Source organism: Equus caballus, chromosome 22, assembly GCF_041296265.1.
Source record: "Equus caballus isolate H_3958 breed thoroughbred chromosome 22, TB-T2T, whole genome shotgun sequence".
Taxonomy (NCBI): domain Eukaryota; kingdom Metazoa; phylum Chordata; class Mammalia; order Perissodactyla; family Equidae; genus Equus; species Equus caballus.
Genome location: NC_091705.1, coordinates 49,013,323 through 49,028,361, shown reverse-complemented (window position 1 = coordinate 49,028,361; position 15,039 = coordinate 49,013,323). Strand labels below are relative to the sequence as shown.

Below are 15,039 nucleotides of genomic sequence, written 5' to 3'. Positions count from 1 at the left end.
CTGCTTGAGGCCTGCACGGGGAGCCCCAGCCCCAGATATGCAGATGAATCTGGGTCATGGCCCTGACGAGGTGGGGTCTGAGGGCAGCAGGAAGGGCCCTGTCTTCCCGTGCGAGGCTCGCAGGCCGTACAGAAGTCTGCAGTGGTAGAAGGAGCCCTGACAGCTGCGTCTGAAGGGGGAGCACGTGGACTCAGGGACGCTGCTGTGTGTAGAGCCCAGTGCCATCCGTCTGTGCTTCTGCTTCCAGGAGTTTCCCTCCATGGGAAAATCTCAGAACCAGTGGATCACACTTTATGACTTTTTTCACGTTTCTTTGCTAAGTATTTTTTCATCATCTTTAGCAGCTGTGTCATAATTTAATTCCTTTTATTATGCATTTAGATAGATATCAGTTTTTCTTTATGATAAGCGACGTTATGGTGAACATCTTACAGATTCATCTTTTTTACATTCATGGTTATTTACTCAGTTCCATGCCTACAAGTAGAATTGCTGGCTGACGGAGATGTAACTTGGCAGGCCTCTGCTTTGTTGGTCAAATGGTCCTGAGAGCACATGTCCTGGTTTATACTCCCATCAGCAGGCCGTGAGAGTTACTGCATTTTCTTGAAAGAAGTTTAGAGAAGAAATACACGTTGTTTATATGCCTAGACATATCTTAGTTAAACCAAAAGCTATGATGAAAATCTGCCTTTTATAGACCTTTGCACTTGTATCTTTTTAAATTGAATCCAGGAAACTATGGAAAACGTGAAGAAATGTAAAAATTTTCTATCTACGTTAATAAAACTGGCTTCATCTGGTAAACAGTCTACAGAGACGGCCGCTAATGTGAAAGAACTAGTACAGAATCTACTGGTAAGAGAACTTCCTCTTGGGCCCTTTGCTGTAAAGTGTTGTGTTTGCTGTTAGTGGGGCCGTTGAGGACGCTCAGGGCGGCAGGGAGGAATGCCCGTGAAGGCGTGGGCAGGCTGTGGGTGAAGGGACAGTCCTGCCAGAGGCGTGCATGGCCCAGCTGGGGACTCGGCCTTGAGCCTCGGCGTTCTGGGGACTTGGCAGAGAGGTTGCCCTGCCAGCGAGGCCAGCGCCCGGCCTCCCCTCAGCCCTGCCGTCTGCCGGCCCGTGTACCCCTAGAGTGCCCTGCGAAGAGTGGGCCCTGCCTCCAGGATGTTTCTGGAACCTCCTTTTCCAGATTGGTTGATTGCCGTCTGAAAACGTCATCTTAGCCTCACAGGGGTGACTTTTAAATACACCCGATAGAGGACGTTTTAAAGATTCTCTCTCTCCTCTGTTTACCTGTTTTAATGGAGACGTGTAAACCTGTACAGAAGTGGAAAGCAGAGGCGGGTGAGCCCCCAAGTACCCATCTGCAGGTGTCATCAGTTGCCAATTCAAATCCAATTTTGTACCTGCTGCATCCCCTCCTTGCCACCCTTGCCTGCCTCACCAGTCCTGTAAATATTTCGTCGCCGGTCTCTAAGCAATGAGGGCACTTCTTACACACGTAGCCGCCACGCCGTGATCAATGCACAAACACAAGACTCCCTCCATAGCCCTCAAGGGGTGAGGCCTCGAGAGCAGCCAGCGTTCACCCCTCCCAGGCCCTCTCAGCATCTCTGACAGCTTGTTCCAGTTGAGATTCAGTCCAGTCCATCTACTGAGTTGACTTTATGTCTCTTTTAACCCGAGCGTCCCCTCCTTCCTGCCTTTTTTCTTTCTTTTTGATTTCTTTGTCGAGGAAACCTGGTTGGTTTAACATCTGGCCTTTCGAGTGTTTTTCTGCTGGTGGGGTTTGTCAGCCCTGGCTCGGGGCTCCTCAGGCCTCCCTTCTGAGTGCAGCCAGCACAGAGCTGAGAGTAGGGTGTAGGGGGAGGCCCTCCCACCCCTGGGGCTGCCATGGACACGACAGGCTGGAGGACAGCACCCTGCAGATGGCGTGTCCTCTGCTGAGAGGGCTCTGCCCCGTGCTCACAGACCACATGGTTTTTGGTCTGGAAAAGAGAGAAGTCACGCCCTTGCAGGCAAAGGATTGCTTCAGACGATGTACTTAAATGTTTTCAGGACACTTATAGATTAAAAAATTATCTCACCTCCCATGAGAAGCAAGAACTCCCAGCTTTTTGTTTGTTTGTTTTTGTTGTACCATTTTACCTTCTCATGAAAATTTCTACTTAGGTGCCCTTCCTTTTCACCCCCACGGTCCCTTGTCTGGGGTCCCACCCCCTGCTGAAAAACTTTGCTGTTTCTTGCTGCCCAGATGAGGCTGGTGCTGCCCCGCTACCCCACGCTCTTCTCAGGGCACCAGAGCCCCCTTCTGCCCTTCTTAGATCAGTTCTCCACAGCCCTGGCTGTTCCCTCCTTGAATTCGGCGTCTCTTAGCATGGGGCTGGGCTGCTGGTAATAGGTGACCCCAAATTAGGGAGTGCGGGCCGGGCACAGGCTTGCTTTCCTTGTATAGGGTCCTGGTATCAGCAGGCCTGGGCTGGGGTGGTGTTTCCCCTCTCAAGGCCTCCAACTCGAGGGTGGCCCTGTGATGTCCCATCCTGTCACCCCTCTCACCCTCCCTGTCCTCACACCAGACCTGCTTTGGTTTCCAGAACAGAATTGTGCCCCTCTTGTCTGGACTCTCGCTTCCTCTCCATGGAACACCTGCCCTCCCTGCCCGGGGCTTCCACCTGGCGGCTTGGGGGTCTTGGCACAGGTGTCATCTCTTCCAGTAAAGTGTCCCTGAGTCCCCATCTGGGCTGCCCTGTGGCTCCTGTGCTTGCAGCTCTGACTTTGATAACGAGGTTGCTTTTAGCTAGCCCGTCTCCCAGAAAAATGCCTGACACGTAGCAGGTGCTTGGTGAACGTTGAGCGAAGGCTGGGGTTGAGTGAGGGACTCGTGTGGAGACGAGATGCAGACCAGTAAGCCGCCCAGGCGGGGCCATAGCCGTCAGCTCAGCCCCCACGAGGGTCCAGGCGAGCCTTCAGCCGCACACCTGGGAGGCCCGTGTCAGTTGAGACACCAGCACCCTGATTTTCCCGTCACCTCCATCCAACACGAGGCCTGGCAGAAGGAACAGCTGACCGTGAAATGCAAGAGCAGAGTAGTGCTGAGCGAAGAGGGGGGTGTGCGAACTTTTATTCACGGAGTAATTTCAGTCTGAATTTTATTTTTAAGGATGGAAAAATCGAAGCAGAAGATTTCACTAGTAGGTTATACCGAGAACTTAATTCTTCACCTCAACCTTACCTTGTGCCTTTCCTGAAGGTAATTTCCAGACCCTCACCCAGCTGCGCGCCTGCAGCAGCCGGGGGCGGGCTCCCTCGGAGGGAGGGGCGGGTCTCACAGGTGTCACCAGTGTGTTGGGCAGTTTAAAGCTGTGACAGAATAAGTTTTCTCTTAGAGGCTTTTCTGTGAGTTATGAGACCCTGACTGTGGCCATCCTGTTGTGTGGCAGCAGAGGGCCCAAAGCGCCTGTGCTCCCCGGGCAGAGGGGAGCCGCACCGGGCGGCCCGTGAGTGTGGGGCATGGGGGAGTGCTCACCCAGTCAGGACCAAGGGTTCGTCCCTCTTAGATAACCTCTGCTGCCGTAATGTTCTTGAGCGCGTTTCAGACGTACTGCTGCTTTGTTGCTTTGTTTTGTAAACCAACTTCAGCCAGTTCTTAGGGAGAATAATCCTGTGGGTGATAGCGAGGCGGGCGTTAATGAGTGCTGGATGTTGAAAAGCCCAGCATCCAGAGGCGTTTCCTTCAGGCTCTCAAACCCACACTGTTTAGCTTGAGAACTTTTTCTCAGAATTGGATGTTTCTGAGTTTGTGAGAAAGGAACCCAATGCCAGTGCTGCCCGCCAACCCCACGTCTGTCTTTCCGCCCAGAGGAGCTTGCCCGCCTTGAGACAGCTGACCCCCGACTCCGCAGCCTTCATCCAGCAGAGCCAGCAGCAGCCGCCGCCAGCCTCACAGGCTACCACTGCGCTCACGGCCGTGGTGCTGAGCAGCTCGGTGCAGCGCACAGCCGGGAAGACGGCAGCCACCGTGACCAGCGCCCTCCAGCCCCCTGTCATCAGCCTCACGCAGCCCACACAGGTTGGCGTTGGCAAGCAGGGGCAGCCCACGCCACTGGTATGAAGGCGAGAGCCTCGCCCGTCCCTCCAATGCCCGTCTGCCTGTCTCTTAAATAAGTCACCGCGGCTCAGAGGGACCTCCTCAGGCAGGCAGGGAGCTCCCGCTAGGAAGAGGCTTGGGTGTCGTCTTAAATAGTAGTGTCAACTGGAGGCCGGCCCCTGCCTTTTTGTCATGCTCAGTACAGCTCCCATTTGGAGTGCTGCTGAGTGCCGGGGCTGGGGGGGCTAGGCTGGACGCAGAGAGCAGGCTGGCCGGGTGGGTAGCATCTTGAGCAGACACAGAGGCCGATGTGTGCTGGCTAGCGGAGTGGAAGTTTCGTCAGGGCAGCGCGGGGCCTGGAGTAAGAGGGGACATGGCCACACGGCCAGGATGGGACTCAGTGCCAGGGGCACTGCCCTGGAGCTCGGCCATGGCATGGTGAGAGGGGCAGGCCATGTCTGGGGGACAGTAGGAGAGGCCCTTCTTGAGGGCCAAGTTGAAGGCAAGATATGGGAAATCGCCCCCAGGGTAAAAGCCATCTTGCCTCTTAGAGAAAATAAGGAGGAAAAAAACCGTTGCCCTGGAGCCCCCAGGCAGCCCCAGCGGTCTGCTGTATCTGGGGAGACATCTCATGCTCACCCATCACTGAGCTCACAGACGCTCCTCCAGGCGCCGACCTCAGGGCCCACACGCAGCTCCCGAGTAGCAAACCTGCCCTAAAGAGTGTGCCTTGATGGTAGTGCCTGACATGGTGCCACCCAACCGACCCTGCCGTGGTCCTGCTGCAGCTTCCCTGTCCCCGGCCAGGGCAGGGGGACCTCAGGACGGGGCGCTAGTGGCTCTCAGGGAGAGGTGTGCTCACGCGGCCTGTGGGCTCTGCTTCAGGTGATCCAGCAGCCGCCCAAGCCTGGAGCGCTGATCCGCCCCCCGCAGGTGACGTTGACGCAGACGCCGATGGTGGCCCTACGGCAGCCACACAACCGCATCGTGCTCACTACACCCCAGCAAATTCAGCTGAACCAGCTGCAGCCAGGTGAGGGCACGTGACCACGGGCCACCCCAGACGCACAGCCTGTCCCGGGCCACTCGCTGGAGGATCTTGTTTTCTTGTTTTTTTATTGTGTCATACACCTAATATAAAATTTACCATTATAGCCATTTTTAGTGTACAGTTCTGTGTCATTCATTACATTTACAGTGTTGTGCAGCCAACACCTCCGTCAATATGATTGTTTAAATTATATATAGTTAACACTGCTAGTTTCTTTATTCCTGCGCTTAAAAAGGTTTGGTGAGATACAGGAAAATAAATGCTTGAGAGATGCCACTTTTACCTCTAATTTGGGTAGTAATCTAATGTTTTTAAACACTTGATTGTGGCGGGCGAGGGTGCAACGCTCTTCCTCGGGCCATTGAGCTCCGGAGCAGGGGCTCCTTTCAGCAGAGCCTCAAGTGGCTTCCGTCGCGTGCAGGACAGTGCACGCTCTGCCGGTATGTGTTGGTGGGTGCATCCTGCGTCTCTTGTTTTGCAGTCCCTGTGGTGAAACCTGCTGTGTTACCCGGAACCAAAGCTCTTTCTACTGTATCGGCACAAGCCGCTGCTGCTCAGAAAAATAAACTCAAGGAGCCCGGGGGAGGCTCGTTTCGGTAAGGAGTGAGCCCGCATGCGCTGTCTGTCCCATAGCGGGTCCTGCCCCCGGCCCTGGCCACTGGTGGCTTTGAGCCCCTGTTCTTTCCATGCTTAATTCTGACCTTCGTGTGCATGTTTTCACACAAAGTTAGCTCAGGGAGGTTTGCTGCAAGACACATGACAAGACAGCAAACCAACTGGTTTTCTGTGTGAACTGATAGAAAATTCGTATTTATTGTATTCTGAGTGCATCGCAATCATAATACAGAAAGCTTCACTCGCCCTTCTTTCAACATCAGAACCTTCAGAAATTCTGTACTTTGGTGTCTTGGCTTAGCAGCTGGTCTGAGCGTCATTGTAGGGGAGGAGTTGCGTGTTGGGGTCGCAGCAATAGAAAGAGCTGTAGTAATGACTTGAGTGACTGTGACCAAGCAGGAGGAAAGTGCTTGTTTTCACAAGGCTTGTCTGGGCCCTTCCCTTCCCAGACACTCATTCGAAAAGGCTTTGGGCGGGTGGAGCAGGGTTGGCGTTAGTGGTGGGAGCCGTGGTGGCCTGAGCCATGTCCACGCCCAAGCAGGGTGGGAAGGGCTGCGTGCCTGGGGCAGCATGGCACGGAGGGCCAGCGCCTGGTGGGGTGGGGAGGATTTTCTTGTGGGAGAGGGTCTGGTGGTAGAGACGGGAGATAGGTCCATGTGCAGATCAGAGAAGGAAGTGAGTGAAGGCTACGGGAGGCCTTAGTTTCTTCCTGTCAGGGAAGGGAGTTAGAAATACAGAAAGAGAGTAAACTGGAATGAGCCCTGGGTTTTGAGTTAGCATTGGACATACCGATGTAAACTCCTAGGTCAGTGTGCACAGATAGATGTGAAATAACTACAGATGGAAATTCCCTGCTCTGTCTGCTGAAGGAGCCTGGGAGCAGCAGCACCCAAATGGCAGCGAGCACACCCAACGCTCAGATCTCATCTTCTAAAAACTGTTTTCCATGCAGTGACCAGGGTGCCTTAGAAAGGCTGATTCTAGGGGTGGGATGAGGAGAGTCAAGATGAGCGTAGCACATCTGGTGAGTCAGAAAGCAGTGTGGAAAGTGGATGGGCATGTGTCAGAGTTCACCAAAGTCACCTGCAATGTCCTCGCTGAGGTCCTGCTGGCCACGTCTGTAGTAACAGACCGTACCTACTGAATAAGACAGGAAACCATGAGCCCATAGAAATGGATAAACACAAAGTTTGTGAGGAAGGGCATATGCACACAGTTTCAGAGCATCTCCCCCGAGGTCCTCACTGACCACAGTGGGGAATCAGCGCCCTGCTGGTGGGGAAGCTGGCCAGGGACCTCCGGGGCTGGAGCTCAGAGCGCATGTCAGTAAGGGACCCAGGAAACCCAGGCTTGTGGGAGAGGCGGGTGAGGCTGCAGCACTCTGTGACATTCCTGCCAATGATGCATCGCCCAAGTCTCGTCACGAGGGGACGGCAGTCAGACAGAAATTGAGGACATGCTTCAGAACACCTGGGCTGTGACCTTGCAAGGGTCAAGGGCACGAGAGTGAAGGAAAGGTTGAGGAACGTCCCAGGCCTAAGGAGGCTGGAGAGAGACGACAGCGAAACGCAGCATGTGATTCTGAAGTGGGCCCTTTTGCCGTGGAAGACGCTGTTGGACAGTTAGCCAAACTTGGGAGGTGTGAGCCTGGTGGTCGTGTAGCGTGGTTTCAGAGGTGGCCCTGGTTCTGTGGGGGCTGCCCTTGCCCACAGGGCGCGTGCTGGAGTGTTCCGGGTGTAGGTGTCAGGGCCGCAGCTTGTGCTTGAGTGATTCAGGAAGGAGAAGTCCTTGATACCGTGCTCCAGCTTTTTGGAGAGTTTGTGATTGTTTAAAAAATAGATTAATGCTCTGTGATTTTTTAAAAAAGGTTTCACTTGGAACAAACCCCTTGAAGCAATGAGGAGAGTGTTTCTGGGCTTTGCTCTCTCTGAACTTAGTGTTGACTGTGGGGAAGCCCTCTGCACACATCCCTGTGCAGACTCACATTTGGCCTTAACCCCGAGTGCTGCTTCCTTTAAAAGAACAGATTTGCTTTCAAAGACCACAAGCCTCCCTCATTCAGTTGACAGCACAGTGCAGAAGGCAGCTGGCAGGACGCACGCCTGGAGGAGACATTACCTGTGCTTCCTACAAGGGGTCCCATGCCTCCCATTCATCACCCACTAAGTCAGGACCACCCAAATGTGCCTCATTCATTCCTCATTCAGTTAGTGATCTTTTCTTGTTTTCTGAAGGGACGATGATGACATTAATGATGTTGCGTCGATGGCTGGAGTAAATCTATCAGAAGAAAGTGCGAGAATATTAGCCACAAACTCTGAGTTAGTGGGCACCCTAACGCGGTCCTGTAAAGATGAAACCTTCCTCCTCCCAGCGCCTTTACAAAGAAGAATATTAGAAATAGGTACGTTTGTGTTTCATCACTGTCACTGGGACTTTTGGCATCCACATGTGGTTTGGTGTGAACCATGACTTTAGTACCCAGTGTGAAGCTGTCCTCACCAGCAGCTCCACTGTTGGGGTGCGTGGGCTTCAGGTGGACACACCTTGTCCCTTGTCACGCCTTTTACCCACGTTGTGCTTGCCACATGTTGACAGTGATGTCCTCAGGTAACTGAAGCAGGCGTGGACACCCTCTCCCGCCCTGCGGGCCTGCCTCTGCTGCCCTTAGATTGCGTAAAGCAAGCTGGTGGATAAGAGAAAAACGGTAAACTGGTGAGGACAGAGAAGTGCCTAAATGACTGTAGGATATTGCCTGGCCCAGGTAAAAAGCACGGCATAACGGAATTGCATCCAGACGTGGTCAGCTACGTGTCACACGCCACACAGCAGAGGCTGCAGAGCCTTGTAGAGAAAATATCAGAGACGGCTCAGCAGAAGAACTTCTCTTACAAGGTAACGCGTGGTTTTCCTGCGCTCAGTTCCCAGTCTGGTGTGCCTGGGATCCTCCTTCCCACATCCAGGCACAGGGCAGGTGGCTGCAGTGAACTTGTTCTGAATTTTCCCCAGAACTAGATTTTGGGAAAATTCCATTTCTTTTGGCCCCGTAGTGTTCTCGAGTGCTCTGTCCCCCAGGGCTGGGGAAGGAGGAGTGGGACCCGCATGAGGATGCACTGAAGAGATCTCAGCTCAGCAGGGCAGAGGGTGACCTCTTCAGCTGAGGAGATGGTGGAGTCTTCCGCCCACATCCACCCTGGGCTGCCAATGCCCGTGGCCCCAGCTAAGCCTGCAGACCGAGGGCTCCTGCCCGCGCGCTCCCATGATGTGGAACGTTGCCCCGTTTTGTTTTGTGGAGGCTCACCTGCACGAAAGCCCCGGCCTATCACAGCAGGTTTTGGAGCAGAACTGCCTTCCTCCTCAGTCACATGAACACTACCCTGGAGGGCACCGCGGAGCAGCCAGCAGTGGGCCGCACTGCATGAGGCGGGCACCACTCACTTGCCCAGGCACAGCGCCTTCAGAGCAGCAGTTACAATAAAAGCACGCAGCATTTTCCTTTGAAAACATTTATGTCACTAAAAATTTTTAATTGTTACTTAAAAAATCAAATGATACCAAAGTGTATAAAATGGAGATTCTCTCGTGAGCCCCAAAGTAACTCACCTGAGACTTGTTTCTGTACATGTTAATGTACAGAGCCCTTCAGATGCAGGACTGGTCCGGAGGTGAGAGGAGTCTGGGCCTGCGTAGCAGTGTAGGCATTGGACCACAGGAGGGAGGCATGGTTCACAGACTGTCTAGCTGGGTTCCTAAATTTATGACAGATAGTACTTTTACCTTTTTTGTAGGATGATGACAGATATGAGCAGGCAAGCGATGTTCGGGCTCAGCTCAAGTTTTTCGAACAGCTTGATCAAATTGAAAAACAGAGGAAAGATGAACAGGAAAGAGAAATTTTAATGCGAGCAGCAAAGGCAAGTGCTCAGTGCTGGTGGCACAGTCAGTCGGAGGGTTCTCCCTCCTCTCTGTCCCGGGCACTCATGGACACACTCGGGGTTTCCAGGAGCCGGAGCAGTGTTTGGGCCTAGCCTTGAGGAAGACATGACGCGCGAGATTAGGAGCGGCGGTGGGGGTGGGAAGCCTCGGGACCTTTTGCATCACTCTGCGCGAGGGCAGGACCCGTAACTGAGTCTAGAACCTTGCGGGCCGTCCTGGTGCACCGTCCTCACGCTCCATCAGATCAGACTCCTGCAGCTGGGAGCCATGTCGAATATTTGAGTTCTAATATTGAAATGGTATTGATTTTCTTAAGAATAAATTTTTTCATGCTATGCAACCTGTATTTTCATCTTTTGTCTGTAAGCATTTAAAAAATTTAGTATGCATTCTGTCATATGACCTCGATGTTGTTATATCATGAATTAGATATTTGTTAGATGATAAACATTTATGTCATAACTCTTTTTTTTTCACCTCTTTGAACAATAGTCTCGATCCAGACAAGAAGACCCAGAACAATTAAGGTTGAAACAGAAGGCAAAAGAGGTAAGCTAATTAAGAATCTTTACTACACACTTGTGAAAATAGGTTCATATCCAACCTAAACAGCTAAGAGGAGAGAGAAGATTGAGAAAGTGATGGTATTTGTGTATGAGGGGCATTTATGTGGCTATTTAAACTGTTTGCACAGGGGTTTTCCAGTGTAAACAGTTTGTGTCCTCTTTTTAAATTTAATGATAAGTTCTCTTTGGGTGCAGGTAGTGTCTGTACTTTTTAAATTTGTTCATATTTTCTGAGCTTTTTGAGATGAGCATCTATTGCTTTATTATTTTTCTGTTTGTAGAATATACTTACTGTTAAAAAAAGTCAAAACTGAAAAAAGTTTTAACTTAGAAAATTTTACAAAACCCTTTGGTGTCTATTAGTTTTGTACTAAACAAAAAACACGTGCACGAAATGACAGTCCTTATTCCCTCTTCCAAACAAAGATGCAGCAACAAGAACTGGCGCAGATGAGGCAGCGAGATGCCAACCTCACAGCACTAGCCGCGATCGGGCCCAGGAAAAAGAGGAAAGTGGACTCTCCAGGCCCGGGCTCGGGCACAGAGGTACTGTAGTGCGCTGGGGAGCGGGGACTGGAGGGTTGCGGGGCGTCTCAGTCTACCTTTTAGGGAGGCGGACACCGCTGAGGACCGGGTCCTTGCACTTACGTATCGTCTCCCTCCCTTGGGAGATTGGCCTTTAAATCCCGATCCGCTTATTTCTGGATATCACACGAGATGCAGGCTCTTTCCAGAAGGAAGTTTGATCCCCATAGTTCTATATGGCGAGCTTTAGACTGACCTTGAAAAGAATGTGGGGGAGATTATAACTGTCAGCAGAATGACCTTCGTGGGGTAACTCTTCTTCCTGAACACTGGGCACGAGGTGAGCCTGTAGCAGAACGATAATTCCCAGCATGGAGGAGGGAGGTGTCAGTGGTTTCTGTTTGTCTAGATTTTGTTAGTTTCATGTTTTGTTTGTTGTCCTATTTTTATATATAGTGAAATTACAGGAAGAAAGAAAACAATGTCTTTATATTTACCTACTTATTTATCCTTCCTGGTCTTCTTAGGCCCGAGTTTCCTCGGCGGTATCTCCCTTTGGCTTGAAGGATGGCGGTTGGCATTTCTTGTGGTGCAGCCTGCTGGCCGTGGATTCTCTCAGCTTTTGTTTACTCGGGGGTTGTGTTTCACCCTCAGTTTTGAATGATGTTTTCCCTGAATATAAAGTTCTGGGTTGGGAGTTTTTTTCCTTTCAACTCTTTTCATTTAAGATTTAATTTCTCCTACATTCTTGAATAAACCAAGCAAATCTAGATATGCGTAATTTAATTTTACAGAACTACGGACTGAAATGGGTAAGTGAGTCCGGGAATTAGCTATCCTTTGCAATTTTTCCTCTATTCCTTGAACCCCTCTTTTTGACTGCTGGGCTCTTTCATGTTTCCAAGAAAATTCCTGTTACATGTGACCTTGTTCCAGGTCACAAAAAAAGATGCAAGGTTTCTCAGTGTGTTTTGCAAAATTGCAAAACTCCTCTTCTTAACCCTATGCAGCTATAAATGTGTGGCCATCTTCCCACTTCTTAAGGACGCTGTTCCACTGTCTTCTGTTTTGAGATTGTCTTCTTAATTTTTAGGAGTTTGTGTTGTGTTTAGACTTGGTTCTTTTAATATTTAGGCTACTGGGGGTTCTTCAATCTGTAGGTCAGTGTTTTTCCTCAAATTTGGAATATTTTGACGTTTATTTCTTCAAAATTTCTTTCTGTTCCAGTCTAACTTTGTTCTACTGGGACTCCCAATTACATGTGTTAGACTTCTGATGTTGTCCTATCGGTCTCTGAGACTGTGTTCACTTTTCTTTAATCTTTTTTTCTCTCTTCTTCAGACTGGATAATGTCTACTGATTTACCTTCAAGTTCCGTGAACACGTGGGCTTCTGTCTTCTCTAGTCGGCTCTCAAGCCATCCGGTGAAGTTTTCCTGGTGAATGTGTTTGCACTTCTAGGGTTTCCATTCAGGTCTTTTTTGTGGTTTCTAATTCTTTGCTGAGATTCCCTGTCAACTCGCTTATTGAGACCCTGTTTTCCCATTGTTCTCTGAGCCATTTATAAAGGCTGCTGTCATGTCTTTGTCAGGTTCAACGTCTGGGCCATCTCAGATGCAGTCTCTACTGCAGTTTCCCTCGAGATGGAGTGCATTCTCCTGTTTCTCTGCGTGTCTGATGGTAGTTGCTCCCCAGCTGGATGTTGCGGGCGGAGGTGTGGAGAGACTCGGGTTTCACCTTCTGAAGAGTGTGGATTCTTGTTTGAGCGGGCACTTCGGCTCCTGGCTGCTGATCTGGAGCTGGCGTGCTTTGTGTTCGCTGTGGAATTGGAAGGATCTGTGGAGAGCCCACGGTGTTTTGGACGCCCCTCTCTCCACCCGGCCCCCCCTGCCAACCCTGCCTTCCCTGTCCTGGTTTGGTTTCAGGCTTTGTTAGAGTGTGATCCTGACTCCTCGGGGAAGGCCTGTGGCATCGCGGCTGGACACCAGGAGTGTGAACGGGCTCTTCCTGCTCGGGTGGGCTGCACTCCAGCGAGGACCGTCATTTCACACACATGTGCTTTGCTGTGGACAGAAGTAATCCGTCAAGTAGCGATTGTGTACTGTTTACGCTCTCCCTTTAACCCTCCTTTGATCTTAGTTCCATACTAAATCTTATAGGTGTGTGGTGGCATCTCATGGTGTGGCATCTCATAGTGACTAGTGTTGATGTTGACGTCTCTTTCGTCGTTTTGGCTTTTCGAATCTTATTCTCTACCATTTCTTTTGGAATGGTTTATGGGAACAGCATTCCCCAAATTCTTGCATGTTGATGACGGTTTGTGCCCTTGATACTTGAAGGTCAGTTTTGACAGCTGTAAAATCCTCGGCTCACATTTTCTTTCCTCGAGAATCTTAAATGTGTTATTGCAGATATTTTTTTTCTGGCATAAAGTCTTGCTGTCAAAGTCTGATGATAATGTAGTTTTATTTCTCTTGTATATTATGTGTTCTTTTTGCTCAAAGAATTCTTTTCTTTAAATTTAAAGCCTTAATTTTACTTGGAATTGGTTATTCTGGGTTGGTGTTCTCAGGCATAGCTGTGATTTTTGAACATGCAGTGTCAGATCTTTTTCATTCAGGTACATTTCCTTTAATGATTTTTTTGTTTCATTTTCCTTTTCAGAGACTCCTGTTCTTCATAGGTTGTATCTACTTTACCTGCCATCAGTATCTGTCACTTCCTCTTGAATGCTTTTAATCTCTTTTTTAAAAATTTTATACTTTTCATCCTTTTCACCTTCTTAATTACTTCTTAAGGTTTTATTTGCTCTTGTGTTCTTTTTAGTTTAGTCTTTGTTTCTCAAATGAAAATTTCTTTTATTTCTAGTTTTCTTTGTTGTCACCTCATTTCTAAATTTTGCTGGTTATGATTTATGTTGTCCTTTCTTGCCTGTTATCCTTTTCTTAATGTCTGTAGCTTGCTTTGAAATGGAACATTATAATTTGATTCGTTTTCATGACATCTTTTGGGTATTTTTCATCATTGGTGGGGATTTTAGTCTGCTCCTTATTCTGTTTTCCTTACAGGGACTTCTATGGGGTTTGACCTTGATGCTTTCTGTTGCTCACTTCTGTGTGAATTTGGTTTTCTTGAACTTTTCAGAGAAGGTGCAGTTGGAGGTAGGCTTGCTGACATCACTGAGCTCCTCACGTGGTGTTTTCCCTGAGTGATGACACAGGGCAGCTTGCTGTCTAAGATTTCACGGCTTTCCTTTCCTCTTGGACTTTTATGTGGACCTTTCTTTGTTTCCGTTGTCCCTATCCTGCTCAACGTTGATTTCACCCCTCGCAGAGTCTCTTGTGATTGAGGCCCTGTGCCGATGGGGCCCTGCCAGGTCAGTGGGAGAGGGCCTGAGGGTAGGCTGCTGCTGGCTGCAGAGGACCCTCCCAGGTTTAGCTGCTGCTCTCAAGCGACCTGCCACTCTTCCTGGCGAAGACCTGCCACCCCTGGGCTCCAGGCCTGCTGCACTCCCAGCTGCCCGTCTCCTCTTCCGGCACGTCGTGTGGTGCCTCAGGCTTGGGGCTACATGCGGGTCATCTGCGCTAGTTTGTTCTAAATATTGTCAGCTGGTTTCGGTTTTGCTGACTGGTTGCTCTGTATTTTGTATGGGCCTTTTGGAAGATCTATAACCTTTACTCCCTCTGTTGCCATCTTCCTGGAATATATTGGTTAGCTTTTTTCAAAATGTTTTTCTTTTAATTTCAAATAGTTTCAAACCAATAGAAAAGTTGCAGGAGTAAGTACAAAGAACTCCCTTCATTTCAGTTCTCGATTCTGAACACTTTATCACCTTTGCTTCATCACTGTCTCTCTCCATGCACATGTGCGTGTGTATGTGCGTTTATGTGTTATTTACATAGATATCTCAGATCCTTTTCTGATCCGATGCCCTGTCTCCCCTAAATCCTGATACTGTCAGGCACTCTCCTGCGTTACTGCTGCACAGCGCTCCCCAGGAGATGAGCACTGATACGCCCCCCCCCCCCAAGCCGGTCCTCAGGCCCATTCACATTTCACCACCTGTCATGGCAGCATCTCTTTTCTCTTTGGTCCAGGAAGGTGTGGCATCCAGTTAGCATGCCACATTAGTCTCTTCTGAATCTCCCCTTTCTTGACAGTGGTAAAGAGGACAGACGTTTTGTTCTGTAGGATGATCCTCAGCCTGGGTCTGTGTGATTTTGGCAGAAAGACAGACCTCTGTGTCGATGGTGCTGT

General features: G+C 50.0%; 1 protein-coding gene and 1 long non-coding RNA gene across 3 annotated transcripts in view; both read left to right on the top strand.

Annotated features, from left to right (window-relative positions):
• The window catches only part of TAF4 (TATA-box binding protein associated factor 4), a 75,726-nt gene that overhangs the window by 49,069 nt on the left and 11,618 nt on the right, over nucleotides 1-15,039 (top strand). For both annotated transcript variants that reach the window (XM_001490975.5, XM_070247484.1), the window contains 10 exons: nucleotides 736-858; nucleotides 3,164-3,253; nucleotides 3,863-4,108; nucleotides 4,976-5,123; nucleotides 5,623-5,737; nucleotides 7,991-8,160; nucleotides 8,521-8,651; nucleotides 9,545-9,670; nucleotides 10,185-10,241; nucleotides 10,685-10,804. In XM_001490975.5, the coding sequence (XP_001491025.4) occupies nucleotides 736-858; nucleotides 3,164-3,253; nucleotides 3,863-4,108; nucleotides 4,976-5,123; nucleotides 5,623-5,737; nucleotides 7,991-8,160; nucleotides 8,521-8,651; nucleotides 9,545-9,670; nucleotides 10,185-10,241; nucleotides 10,685-10,804 (1,326 nt within the window). The remainder of the gene's footprint in view (nucleotides 1-735; nucleotides 859-3,163; nucleotides 3,254-3,862; nucleotides 4,109-4,975; nucleotides 5,124-5,622; nucleotides 5,738-7,990; nucleotides 8,161-8,520; nucleotides 8,652-9,544; nucleotides 9,671-10,184; nucleotides 10,242-10,684; nucleotides 10,805-15,039) is intronic.
• LOC138920170 (uncharacterized) lies at nucleotides 12,108-12,483 on the top strand. Its single transcript, XR_011430899.1, has 2 exons — nucleotides 12,108-12,221; nucleotides 12,374-12,483. It is a non-coding gene; the product is annotated as an uncharacterized lncRNA (long non-coding RNA).